General features: G+C 46.2%; 1 protein-coding gene across 5 annotated transcripts in view; it reads left to right on the top strand.

Annotated features, from left to right (window-relative positions):
* TMEM131 (transmembrane protein 131) overlaps nucleotides 1-12,694 on the top strand; it is a 554,400-nt gene that overhangs the window by 539,141 nt on the left and 2,565 nt on the right. For all 5 annotated transcript variants that reach the window (XM_063953320.1, XM_063953322.1, XM_063953321.1 and 2 more), the window contains 4 exons: nucleotides 5,283-5,401; nucleotides 5,533-5,638; nucleotides 8,883-8,986; nucleotides 9,188-9,348. In XM_063953320.1, the coding sequence (XP_063809390.1) occupies nucleotides 5,283-5,401; nucleotides 5,533-5,638; nucleotides 8,883-8,986; nucleotides 9,188-9,348 (490 nt within the window). The remainder of the gene's footprint in view (nucleotides 1-5,282; nucleotides 5,402-5,532; nucleotides 5,639-8,882; nucleotides 8,987-9,187; nucleotides 9,349-12,694) is intronic.

The raw sequence follows: 12,694 nt of genomic DNA, 5'->3' as shown, positions 1-12,694 counted from the left end.
AGGGTGCAGGGCGCTAGGGGGGGGGCGCCCTGAGCTGCAATAAAAACACCTTGGCTGGCGAAAATACATCACATATAGCCCCCAGGGCTATATGGATGAATTTTAACCCCTGCCAGATTCCACAGAAAAACGGGAGAAAAGACCGCCGAGAAGGGGGCGGAGCCTATCTCCTCAGCACACTGGCGCCATTTTCTCTCACAGCTCCGTTGGAGGGAAGCTCCCTGGCTCTCCCCTGCAGTTACTACACTACAGAAAGGGGTTAAAAAAGAGAGGGGGGCACTAATTAGGCGCAGTATAACAATACAGCAGCTATAAGGGGAAAAACACTTATATAAGGTTATCCCTATATATATATATATATATAGCGCTCTGGTGTGTGCTGGCATACTCTCCCTCTGTCTCCCCAAAGGGCTAGTGGGGTCCTGTCCTCTATCAGAGCATTCCCTGTGTGTGTGCTGTGTGTCGGTACGTTGTGTCGACATGTATGAGGAGGAAAATTATGTGGAGGCGGAGAAATTGCCTGTAACAGAGATGTCACCCCCTAGGGAGTCGACACCTGAGTGGATGAGCTTATGGAAGGAATATGTGACAGTGTCAGTTCTTTACAAAAGACTGATGACATGAGACAGCCGGCGACTCAGCCTGTCCCTGTCCAGGTGTCTCAAAAGCCATCAGGGGCTCTAAAACGCCCGTTACCGCAGATGGCAGATACAGACGCCGACACGGATACTGACTCCAGTGTCGACGATTAAGAGACGAATGTGACTTCCAGTAGGGCCACACGTTACATGATTGAGGCTATGGAAAATGTTTTTACACATTTCTGATAATACCAGTACCACTAAAAAGGGTATTATGTTGGGTGAGAAAAAACTGCCTGTAGTTTTTCCTGCATCTGAGGAATTAAATGAAGTGTGTGATGATGCGTGGGTTTCCCCCGATAAAAACTGTTAATTCCTAAAAAGTTATTAGCATCATACCCCTTCCCGCCAGAGGATAGGGCACGTTGGGAAACACCCCCTAGGGTGAATAAAGCACTCACACGCTTGTCAAAACAGGTGGCACTACCGTCCCCGGATACGGTCGCCCTTAAGCGACCTGCTGACAGAAAGCAGTAAAATGTATATACACTCACACGGGTGTGATACTGCGACCAGCAATCGCCTCAGCCTGGATGTGCAGTGCTGGGGTGGCTTGGTCGGATTACCTGACTGACAATATTGATAGCCTAGATAGTCACAGTATATTACTGACTATAGAGCATTTAAAAGATGCATTTCTATATATGCGTGATGCACAGAGGGATATTTGCCGACTGGCATCAAGAGTAAGTGTGCTGTCCATTTCTGCCAGAAGAGGGTTATGGACAGGACAGTGGTCAGGTGATGCTGATTCCAAAAGGCATATGGAAGTATCGCCTTATAAAAGGGAGGAGTTATTTGGGGTAGGTCTAACAGACCTGGTGGCCACGGCAACGGCTGGGAAATCCACATTTTTACCCCAGGTAGCCTCTCAACATAAGAAGACACCGTATTATCAGGCGCAGTCCTTTGGGCCCCATAAGGGCAAGCGGGCAAAAGGCTCCTCATTTCTGCCCCGTGGCAGAGGGAGAGGAAAAAGGCTGCAGCAAACAGCTAGTTCCCAGGAACAGAAGCCCTCTCCCGTTTTCTGCCAAGTCCTCAGCATGACGCTGGGGCTTTACAAGCGGACTCAGGCACGGTGGGGGCCCGTCTAAGAAATTTCAGCGTGCAGTGGGCTCACTCACAGGTGGACCCCTGGATCCTTCAGGTGGTATCTCAGGGGTACAAATTGGAATTCGAGACGTCTCCCCTTCGCCGTTTCCTAAAGTCTGCTTTACCGACGTCTCCCTCCGACAGGGAGGCGGTATGGGAAGCCATTCACAAGCTGTATTCCCAGCAGGTGATAATCAAGGTACCCCTCCTACAACAGGAAAAGGGGTATTATTCCACGTTGTTTGTGGTACCGAAGCCGGACGGCTCGGTGAGACCTAATTTAAATCTGAAATCCTTGAACACTTACATACAAAGGTTCAAATTCAAGATGGAGTCACTCAGAGCGGTGATTGCAAACCTGGAAGAAGGGGATTATATGGTGTCTCTGGACATCAAGGATGCTTATCTCCATGTCCCAATTTACCCTTCTCACCAAGGGTACCTCAGGTTTGTGGTACAGAACTGTCACTATCAGTTTCAGACGCTGCCGTTTGGTTTGTCCACGGCACCCCGGGTCTTTACCAAAGTAATGGCCGAAATGATGATACTCCTTCGAAGGAAGGGAGTTTTAATTATCCCTTACTTGGACGATCTCCGGATAAGGGCAAGATCCAGGGAACAGTTGGTAGTCGGGGTAGCACTATCTCAAGTAGTGTTGCGGCAGCACGGTTGGATTCTTAATATTCCAAAATCGCAGCTGATCCCGACGACACGTCTTCTATTCCTAAGAATGATCCTAGACACAGTCCAGAAAAAGGTGTTTCTCCAGGAGGAGAAAGCCAGGGAGTTATCCGAACTAGTCAGAAACCTCCTAAAACCAGGCCAAGTGTCAGTGCATCAGTGCACAAGGGTCCTGGGAAAAATGGTGACTTCCTACGAAGCAATTCCATTCGGCAGATTCCACGCAAGAACTTTCCAGTGGGACCTGCTGGAAAAATGGTCCGGATCGCATCTTCAGATGCATCAGCGGATAACCCTGTCACCAAAGACGAGGGTGTCTCTCCTGTGGTGGTTGCAGAGTGCTCATCTTCTAGAGGGCGCAGTTTCGGCATTCAGGACTGGGTCCTGGTGACCACGGATGCCAGCCTGCGAGGCTGGGGAGCAGTCACACAGGGAAGAAATTTCCAGGGCTTGTGGTCAAGCCTGGAGACATCACTTCACATAAATATCTTGGAGCTAAGGGCCATTTACAATGCCCTAAGCCAAACAAGACCTCTGCTTCAAGGTCAGCCGGTGCTGATCCAGTCGGACAACATCACGGCAGTCGCCCACGTAGACAGGGCGGCACAAGAAGCAGGAGGGCAATGGCAGAAGCTGCAAGGATTTTTCGCTGGGTGGAAAATCAGGTGATAGCATTGTCAGCAGTGTTCATTCCGGGAGTGGACAACTGGGAAACAGACTTCCTCAGCAGAAGTTTTCCACATGATTGTAAACCGTTGGGAAAAACAAAGGTGGACATGATGGCGTCCCGTCTAAACAAAAAATTGGACAGGTATTGCGCCAGGTCAAGGGACCCTCAGGCAATAGCTGTGGACGCTCTGGTAACACCGTGGGTGTACCAGTCAGTGTATGTGTTCCCTCCTCTTCCTCTCTTACCAAAAGTACTGAGAATTATAAGACGGAGGGGAGTAAGAACTATACTCGTGGCTCCGGATTGGCCAAGAAGGACTTGGTACCCGGAACTTCAAGAGATGCTCACGGAGGAACCGTGGCCTCTACATCTAAGAAGGGACCTGCTCCATCAAGGACCCTGTCTATTCCAAGACTTACCGCGGCTGCGTTGGACGGCAGGGCGGTTGAACGCCGGATCCTGAAGGAAAAAGGCATTCCGGATGAAGTCATCCCTACCCTGATCAAAGCCAGGAAGGATGTAACCGCAAAGCATTATCACCGCATTTGGCGAAAATATGTTGCGGGTGCGAGGCCAGTAAGGCCCCGATGGAGGAATTTCAACTAGGTCGATTCCTGCATTTCCTGCAAACAGGAGTGTCTATGGGCCTAAAATTGGGGTCCATTAAGGTTCAAATTTCGGCCCTGTCAATTTTCTTCCAAAAAGAACTAGCTTCAGTTCCTGAAGTTCAGACGTTTGTAAAAGGGGTACTGCATATACAGCCTCCTTTTTGTGCCTCCAGTGGCACCTTGGGATCTCAATGTAGTTTTGGGGTTCCTAAAGTCACAATGGTTTGAACCACTGGAATCTGTGGAGTTAAAATATCTCACATGGAAAGTGGTCATGCTGTTGGCCCTGGCCTCGGCCAGGCGCGTGTCAGAATTGGCGGCTTTAGCCTGTAAAAGCCCTTTTCTGATCTTCCATTCAGACAGGGCGGAATTGAGGACTCGTCCTCATTTTCTCCCTAAGGTGGTTTTCAGCGTTTCATCTGAACCAACCTATTGTGGTACCTGCGGCTACTAGTGACTTGGAGGACTCCAAGTTGTTGGACATAGTCAGGGCCCTGAAAATATATGTTTCCAGGACGGCTGGAGTCAGAAAATCTGACTCGCTGTTTATCTTGTATGCACCCAACAAGTTGGGTGCTCCTGCTTCTAAGCAGACTATTGCTCGTTGGATTTGTAATACAATTCAGCTTGCACATTCTGTGGCAGGCCTGCCACAGCCAAAATATGTAAAAGCCCATTCCACAAGGAAGGTGGGCTCATCTTGGGCGGCTGCCCGAGGGGTCTCGGCTTTACAACTTTGCCGAGCAGCTACTTGGTCAGGGGCAAACACGTTTGCAAAATTCTACAAATTTGATACCCTGGCTGAGGATGACCTGGAGTTCTCTCATTCGGTGCTGCAGAGTCATCCGCACTCTCCCGCCCGTTTGGGAGCTTTGGTATAATCCCCATGGTCCTTACGGAGTTCCCAGCATCCACTAGGACGTCAGAGAAAATAAGAATTTACTTACCGATAATTCTATTTCTCGTAGTCCGTAGTGGATGCTGGGCGCCCATCCCAAGTGCGGATTGTCTGCAATACTTGTACATAGTTATTGTTAACTAAATCGGGTTATTGTTGTTGTGAGCCATCTATCCAGAGGCTCCTCTGTTATCATACTGTTAACTGGGTTCAGATCACAAGTTGTACGGTGTGATTGGTGTGGCTGGTATGAGTCTTACCCGGGATTCATAAATCCTTCCTTATTGTGTACGCTCGTCCGGGCACAGTATCCTAACTGAGGCTTGGAGGAGGGTCATAGGGGGAGGAGCCAGAGCACACCAGGTAGTCCTAAAGCTTTACTTTTGTGCCCAGTCTCCTGCGGAGCCGCTATTCCCCATGGTCCTTTACGGAGTGCCCAGCATCCACTACGGAGTACGAGAAATAGAATTATCGGTAAGTAAATTCTTATTTTTTGTTATGTTCAGCATTTGCAGCCAGCAGGTGATTTTTGTTTGCTCTCCCATACACTGCCACCAACCAGCCAACTAGGGATCTAATAGGATTTGAGGTAACGATAGGGTAAAAAAAGGTCAGACTAGATGTGCCAGCTATTTTGCTAAGTCTATTATTTAGTTTTATATTATAAGTAACAAAGGATTTTTTTTTTGTAGTGAATTAAGAAGTAATTCTACTGTCACTAAACATAAGCTGACTAAAGCATCCTCTCTACCTGGAAGGAATGGCAATCCTACATTTGCTGCTGTAGCTGCAGGATATGACAAGAATCCAGGTAATCATTTGCCATTCTATTCCGCTGCTGTTGTGTCACCATACAATAACACATGTATGCCATACTGTACTTTGTCTCATACCTTCCTACTTCCCTCAATATTCTGTTTTTTTCTTTTTGGTCGAAAATAGGTGGCGGCGGCAGCGGGTTATCAAAATCATCTGTTGCTAAAAGTGACATACTTGCCAACATCAGTATGTCTCATAATCCCTCCATCGACAGCGATACCTCTGATAGGTAAGACATAAATTCATTAAACGTAGGTTTATTTAGGTTTATTTTCCAGCAGTCCACATATAGTACTAGGCTCCTAATAAACCTGTTTCTATAAATGGTGCCCATGTTCAAGGTATTATTTATTGAGCTGAGCAAAACCCTTTCATCAAAGATGCATCTCTTAATTTTTATTCATCCATCAAAAAAAAAAATCTCACCTATTTAGAGCATATGATCTTAGCTTCCAACCCCCCCCCCCCCCCCCCCCTTCCCATATACATCTATGTTGACAGAGGCTTTACACAGTGCACCAAGCAATGAAAAGTTACATTTTTCCAACCCTTGAAAATACCAATTTGAGATGGCATTACCATATGCAGCCAATCGGGACATGCTAAGCGGTAATGGGTCAAACACAGTTTGCATGTGCCCCTACTTCCCTTGCATTTCACCATGACCCACAGTGACCCTTCACCAGCAGCGCTGGACTGCCACTCTAGAAGAGAGGTACTGGGTGTTCGGTGAAACCCCAGAAAGGTAAATTGCTTAACTAAAAAAATCTGTATTGACCTTATAGGATTTATAATTGGTATATTTTATTAATAACAAGACCCCTCAATTAGAAATTCCTGAATTCTAATAGAATGGAAATTATCCTCCAATGTCTGTCAATACTGAAATGTTTGGACCACCATATCTGAATATTTAACTGTAATTTGTTTTATATCTGTTTTCATGTATTAAATAGTTTATACAGAAAATGATACTTAGTTTTATGCTATACTGGCACATAGCAAATGTAATATTGGAACCTAGATGATAAGCAATTTCAAAGTAGAAACTATAAAATGTATTTTCTGAGACCATGGGGCTAATTCATACCTGATCGCTGCTGTGCGTGTTCGCACAGCAGCGATCCGGTTTGAACTACGGATGCGCCAGCGCATGGCAGAAAGCCGACGGCTGTCCTCAGCCCTGCGATTGCCTCTACCTGATTGACATCCAGAGGGGGTCTCTGGGTGGGAGGGGGGCGGGCCTGCCGTTTTTAGGGGGCGCAGGCTGGGCAAAGCAGGCATGCCCGGACCGTGCGGGGGGATGGGCCGTGGCGGCTGTGTAATGTCACACACAGCCGCTGCGACGAGTAGCTCCCTGCCAGCGCGCAGGAGCTGCGATGGATGGGAGCTACTCGTGAAGTACAAAAGCATTGCTGCTATGCAATGCTTTTGTACTTCTGCGGGAAGGGAGGGCCTGACATGCGGGGCGGACTATCCTTGTGCTGGGCGTCTCCACTGCATGTCAGTGTGCCTGATCGTAGATGTGGTAAATTTAGCACATCTACAATCCGGTTTGAACTAGGCCCCATGTTCTGTGCGTTATTAACTGAATCACGCGGTTACGCAGAAGCACTTTAAATCTTGCATCTAATTTGAGGACACCTGTTTAACATCTTGCCTGCTTGAGCGCTGTATTATCCTGTAGTAGGAAAGAAGAAAAAACGGAAAGCGCTGAATTCCAGGAAATATATAAAACGATGAGAGCCAACAATTCAAAATTGATACAAATTTATTAATATTATAAATCAAAAATAAAATATAGAAATGAAAACTGCATGTAAAACCTAAAGAAAATGGGTTATAAAACACCTCTGTATACTCTGTATCTAGACATCAGATAAGCATAAGTTCATATTAATGATGAATGAAGAAGATGTCCATAGTTGATATAACACCGATGAATGCTGTGCAAATAGCCGGCAAATAGAGAAGTGAATGCAGTCCCGGAATGTAGCTGGCTAAGTAAAAGAACGTATAACAGCTGGCAATTATATGAGGGACTGTGATCCCAGAGTATTATTTATTTCAAACCACCTGGTTCAAGGTGACTGTTTTACCTCTCCTGTGGGCTGGCGATGGGCCGAGCGTCCTCGACCTGATGTCCTGCAGTGCCCACTTGCGCTGTGCAGCGTGATGGAGATGCAGATGATAACCCGGGTATAAAGGGTATTGCCAGCGTTGTGTTATAGAGCCGCGGCCAGGTACCTTTGACAAAGTCACGTGGAGCGTGACGAAACGCGTTAGGACTCCGCCTCCAGCTCACCTCTACTCCGGTGTCATTACTAATACACCATTTGCATTGCTCCGGTACGAGTGCTTCCAAGCTTCCTACTACCGCTGGCCGCGGCTCTATAACACAACGCTGGCAATACCCTTTATACCCGGGTTATCATCTGCATCTCCATCACGCTGCACAGCGCAAGTGGGCACTGCAGGACATCAGGTCGAGGACGCTCGGCCCATCGCCAGCCCACAGGAGAGGTAAAACAGTCACCTTGAACCAGGTGGTTTGAAATAAATAATACTCTGGGATCACAGTCCCTCATATAATTGCCAGCTGTTATACGTTCTTTTACTTAGCCAGCTACATTCCGGGACTGCATTCACTTCTCTATTTGCCGGCTATTTGCACAGCATTCATCGGTGTTATATCAACTATGGACATCTTCTTCATTCATCATTAATATGAACTTATGCTTATCTGATGTCTAGATACAGAGTATACAGAGGTGTTTTATAACCCATTTTCTTTAGGTTTTACATGCAGTTTTCATTTCTATATTTTATTTTTGATTTATAATATTAATAAATTTGTATCAATTTTGAATTGTTGGCTCTCATCGTTTTATATATTTCCTGGAATTCAGCGCTTTCCGTTTTTTCTTCTTTCCTTTTCTTCAATTTATCACTACCACACATAGTGTTTACGGATGCGCAGTCTTCCAGGACAATTTTATATTCATTATTGACACTATTTGTGTATATACACAAACAAAATTGTGGGGCGCTATTTAACAGTTAGTTGTTGCTTTTTATCCTGTAGTAGCACTGAGCATTCCACTTTTTGGTGCAGTATATAGCAAACACAAATAAAATATACTGCATGTGGTGCAAATGTTCTGGTTTATGCGTAGTTTATTCTATAATGCAACAGTATACTGTACATTCAGTGGCCTCAGTGCTGTCAGCTAGTTATCGTACATATTTGCGTGCTCTGCCCTTAGGTTTCCGGCAATGGCTCTGTTTTAAATAGTACACAGTCTCTTTAACATTTGTAAAACAGCATGGGCCTCAATCATTTATGTCTAACATGACATCCAGTTTGGGCATTTGGGGCAGTGAGGACCAGCTTACTGGATAAGTCTGACTGCTAGATGAGTTTACAATATTTGTTGTGAAGATGCTCATTGTAGACTCTCTTTCATGTTTAGTTCGGGTCTGTGGAGTCCGATCACTGGTCCCAACAGCCCTGATTATGCTCCACTTAATTCATTCTCTACCTTCGGCTCCAGCAATTCCTTTAACTTAACAGGAGGTTAGTAATTATTGTACAGTTCTGAATCATTTTGATTTGTTAATTGCCTTCGCAAACTATGGGATGTATTATCCCATATATTTCTTCCCATTATGTTTAAACACCTGTGTGTTACATAATTGATCTTGCATTACAGTTTTTTCGAGTAGTCTTTTAGTGGACTTCCTGAACTCAGTACATATTTTTCTCTTTTTATCACAGAGGTTTTTAGCAAACTTTCATTTCCCCGCAATACATACACCCATGAGCCTCAGAAGAAATGGACAGATTTTGAATCAACTTCCTCAATCTGGGATACTCCTGCTGTGGATTCTGTACCCACATGGCCAACCAGCACTGGATCCCCAACCCATGTGACATCCGTGAGTACACAGGTTTTGTAGCAGTCTGTGGAACGTAGTGGTTTTTTGTTGCTGTTTATTGCTAACTCTGAAAGAGAGAGAGACAACAACAAAGTAAATTGCTTTTCATCCATCTCCTTTATTTTCAGTGGGGGGAATGTAAAAGGCAAATAAATAGAAAGTTTGCGGAATAAATATTTTGCTGCTTTCTACAGCTGTGATCCTCTAACGGCCAGTATTCTGCTTACTGACCATCCCTGCTAGGCTCCTTCACCTGATCCTGCAACAGTTTGCTTCAAGTGGTGTGTGTAACTACTGCAGCTTTTCTTGTCTGGGTTCTCCTGACCACGTACTCTAGATAAGGCCTGCAGAGCAGCAGGCAGTGTCCCGGTCCCTTTAACTTGGCTAGGTAGAGTAATTCAGATGAAGCGGTCTTCATATACTCCTGCTACAGCCACAGCTCATCAAGCTCAACTGTGTTACTTCTGTTCCTTGGAAACTCCTGGGCAAGTACCTGAAGAATTTTTTGAATCCTACTAACCCTGTAGGAAAGTGGTGCTGATGCAAACTGAGCTGGAGCAGCAGAATAACGCCGCTAGGGCTGTCCCAATTTCCATTGGACACCAATGTTGCGTACATTTCTATTTTCAACATTTGAATATTTGCTAGTGTATTGTATGTATATTGGAGCCCTGCACCAATCAAAACATTCATTATATAACCCTTAATGCACCATACAGCTGGACATAAAGTTAAAACATGCCCCACATCATGTGTGGGAGAAGGGGTACCTGTCCACCAGTGTTTTTATAAATGGTGACACGTCCACTTTAAATGCACTTGTTTGGTAGTACTTTAAGTTGTGTAACATTTTTTTAGAGATAGAAAGTCAACAACCTTTGTGTTCACACAGGAGGGGAGTTTTCTTTAGATAATTCACTAAATCATTTCTGACAGACAGGTCAATGTGTAGCTCATTACAGGAGATCACATTGCCCCTGTCCTGCCAGCTTCCTGACATGCTGTGTACTTCTGTAATGCTGGACCTCCGCTCCGGTTTCAGTCACAAGGTTGCTGTAATTCCACAGATGGTAGCTTATGTACATAGTAAATTCTGTGTAACACTCAGTTGCTGGCAGCTGGTGTCACCATTTCCTCACCTTACATGCTGACTGGAAAGTGGGCTGCAGCTGGCTCCTCCCCTCTTGCTTTGGCTTTATCTGAAATTCGAAATGTCTACAAACTGACTTCATCCGTGCTTGCTGTTTTCGCTGCTATGTAAAATGGATAACTCCACTTGCAGCAATGTCAAAAACGATTTGTGTGACAGTGTACATTATACATTCTGTAAGCTATCATTGTAGCTTGCAATGTTAGTTTGATCATGACCTTTTAATTAGAGTATAAGGTCATTTAATTTTACCTCAGTATGAATTTATGTACTCTTACTAATGCAAGCATACATAGAAATGCAAGGTACAGTATAGGTTTCCTTGGCAGTCTTCCCACGATGCTCCTTGGTAGTTACTACATGCCTACTATCCTGCTTTTGATGATAATCCAAAACATGTCACTGGTCTTCTCGCTGGACCTGCCCAGGTGTAAGAATAATAATATAAAACCTTGTTCTAATTGTGCCATAGTATAAAGCCATAGGGGTATATGCAATTCACGGCGAATCGCGGCAATTTTTCGCCGTTTTTTTTTCCCGACTCAATTCGCCAGGTGAATTCTGGCAGGTGGCTGCCGGAATTCACCATATTCAATGAAAAACGGATTCGCCAGAACCGCGGGCGAAAATCGGCCGATTTGGCTGATTTTGCCGCGATTTTAAAAAACGGGAAAAACCCGGAAAAAAAATGGCGTGGGGTCCCCCCTCCAAAGCATAACCAGCCTCGGGCTCCTCGAGCTGGTCCTGGTTCTAAAAATGCGGGGAAAAATTGGGCAGGGATCCCCCGTATTTTTAAAACCAGCACCGGGCTCTGCGCCTGGTGCTGGTGCCAAAAATACGGGGGACAAAAAGAGTAGGGGTCCCCCGTATTTTTAACACCAGCATCGGGCTCCACTAGCTGGACAGATAATGCCACAGCCGGGGGTCACTTTTATACAGTGCCCTGCGGCCGTGGCATCAAATATCCAACTAGTCACCCCTGGCCGGGGTACCCTGGGGGAGTGGGGACCCCTTCAATCAAGGGGTGTCCCCCCCCCCCCCCCAGCCACCCAAGGGCCAGGGGTGAAGCCCGAGGCTGTCCCCCCCCCCCCCATCCAATGGGCTGCGGATGGGGGGGGGCTGATAGCCTTTTGTGATAATGAAAAGAATATTGTTTTTTCCAGCAGTACTACAAGTCCCAGCAAGCCTCCCCCGCAAGCTGGTACTTGGAGAACCACAAGTACCAGCATGCGGGAGAAAAACGGGCCCGCTGGTACCTGTAGTACTACTGGAAAAAAAATACCCAAATAAAAACAGTACACAGACACCTTGATAGTAAAACTTTATTACACACTACCGACACACACATACTTACCTATGTTGACACGCCGACTGCCACGGTCTCCGACGATCCGAGGGTACCTGTGAAAAAATTATACTCCCCTTCCAGCGTCCAGAGATACATCCACGTCCAGAGTATAATCCACGTACTTGTTAAAAAAACAAACCGCAAATACCCGCTCCATACCGGACTGAAAGGGGTCCCATGCTTTCACATCAGACCCCTTTCTCCCGAATGCCGGGACATCACGTGACTCCTGTCACTGAAGTCCCTTCAGCCAATCAGGAAGCGCTACTTCCGTGGCGCTCACCTGATTGGCTGTGCGCTGTCTTTGCTGTGACAGCGCATCGCAAAGCCGCTCCATTAGTTTCAATGGTGGGAACTTAGCGGCTAGCGGTGGGGTTACCCGCGGTCAGCCGCTGACCGGCGGGTGACCTCATCGCTAGCCGCCAAGTTCCCACCATTGAATATAATGGACGGGGCTGTGCGATGCGCTGTCTGAGTTCAGACAGCGCACAGCCAATCAGGTGAGCGCAACGAAGTTGCGCTTCCTGATTGGCTTTAGAGACCTTTGTGTGACAGCTGTCACTGACCGGTCTCATTCGTGGAAAGGGGTCTCGTGTCAGCATGGGACCCCTTTCAGTCCGGTGGCCCGTGTGTTCGTTTTCTTTTTTTGCCAAGTACGTGGATGTATCTCTGGACCATGGCTGAGGTGAGTATATTGATCTTTTATTTTCAGGTATCCGTGGATTCTACATGGAGAAGAGGACCGATGTCGGCGTGTGAACTTAGGTAAGTATGTGTGTGTCGACGTATGAAATAAAGTTTTACTGTCACGGTGTGTGTGTCCTGTTTTTATTTGGGTATTTTTTTTC

Source organism: Pseudophryne corroboree, chromosome 2, assembly GCF_028390025.1.
Source record: "Pseudophryne corroboree isolate aPseCor3 chromosome 2, aPseCor3.hap2, whole genome shotgun sequence".
NCBI classification, from domain to species: domain Eukaryota; kingdom Metazoa; phylum Chordata; class Amphibia; order Anura; family Myobatrachidae; genus Pseudophryne; species Pseudophryne corroboree.
Note: the sequence above shows the minus strand (reverse complement) of the source record. Positions and strands in the feature narration are given on the sequence as shown.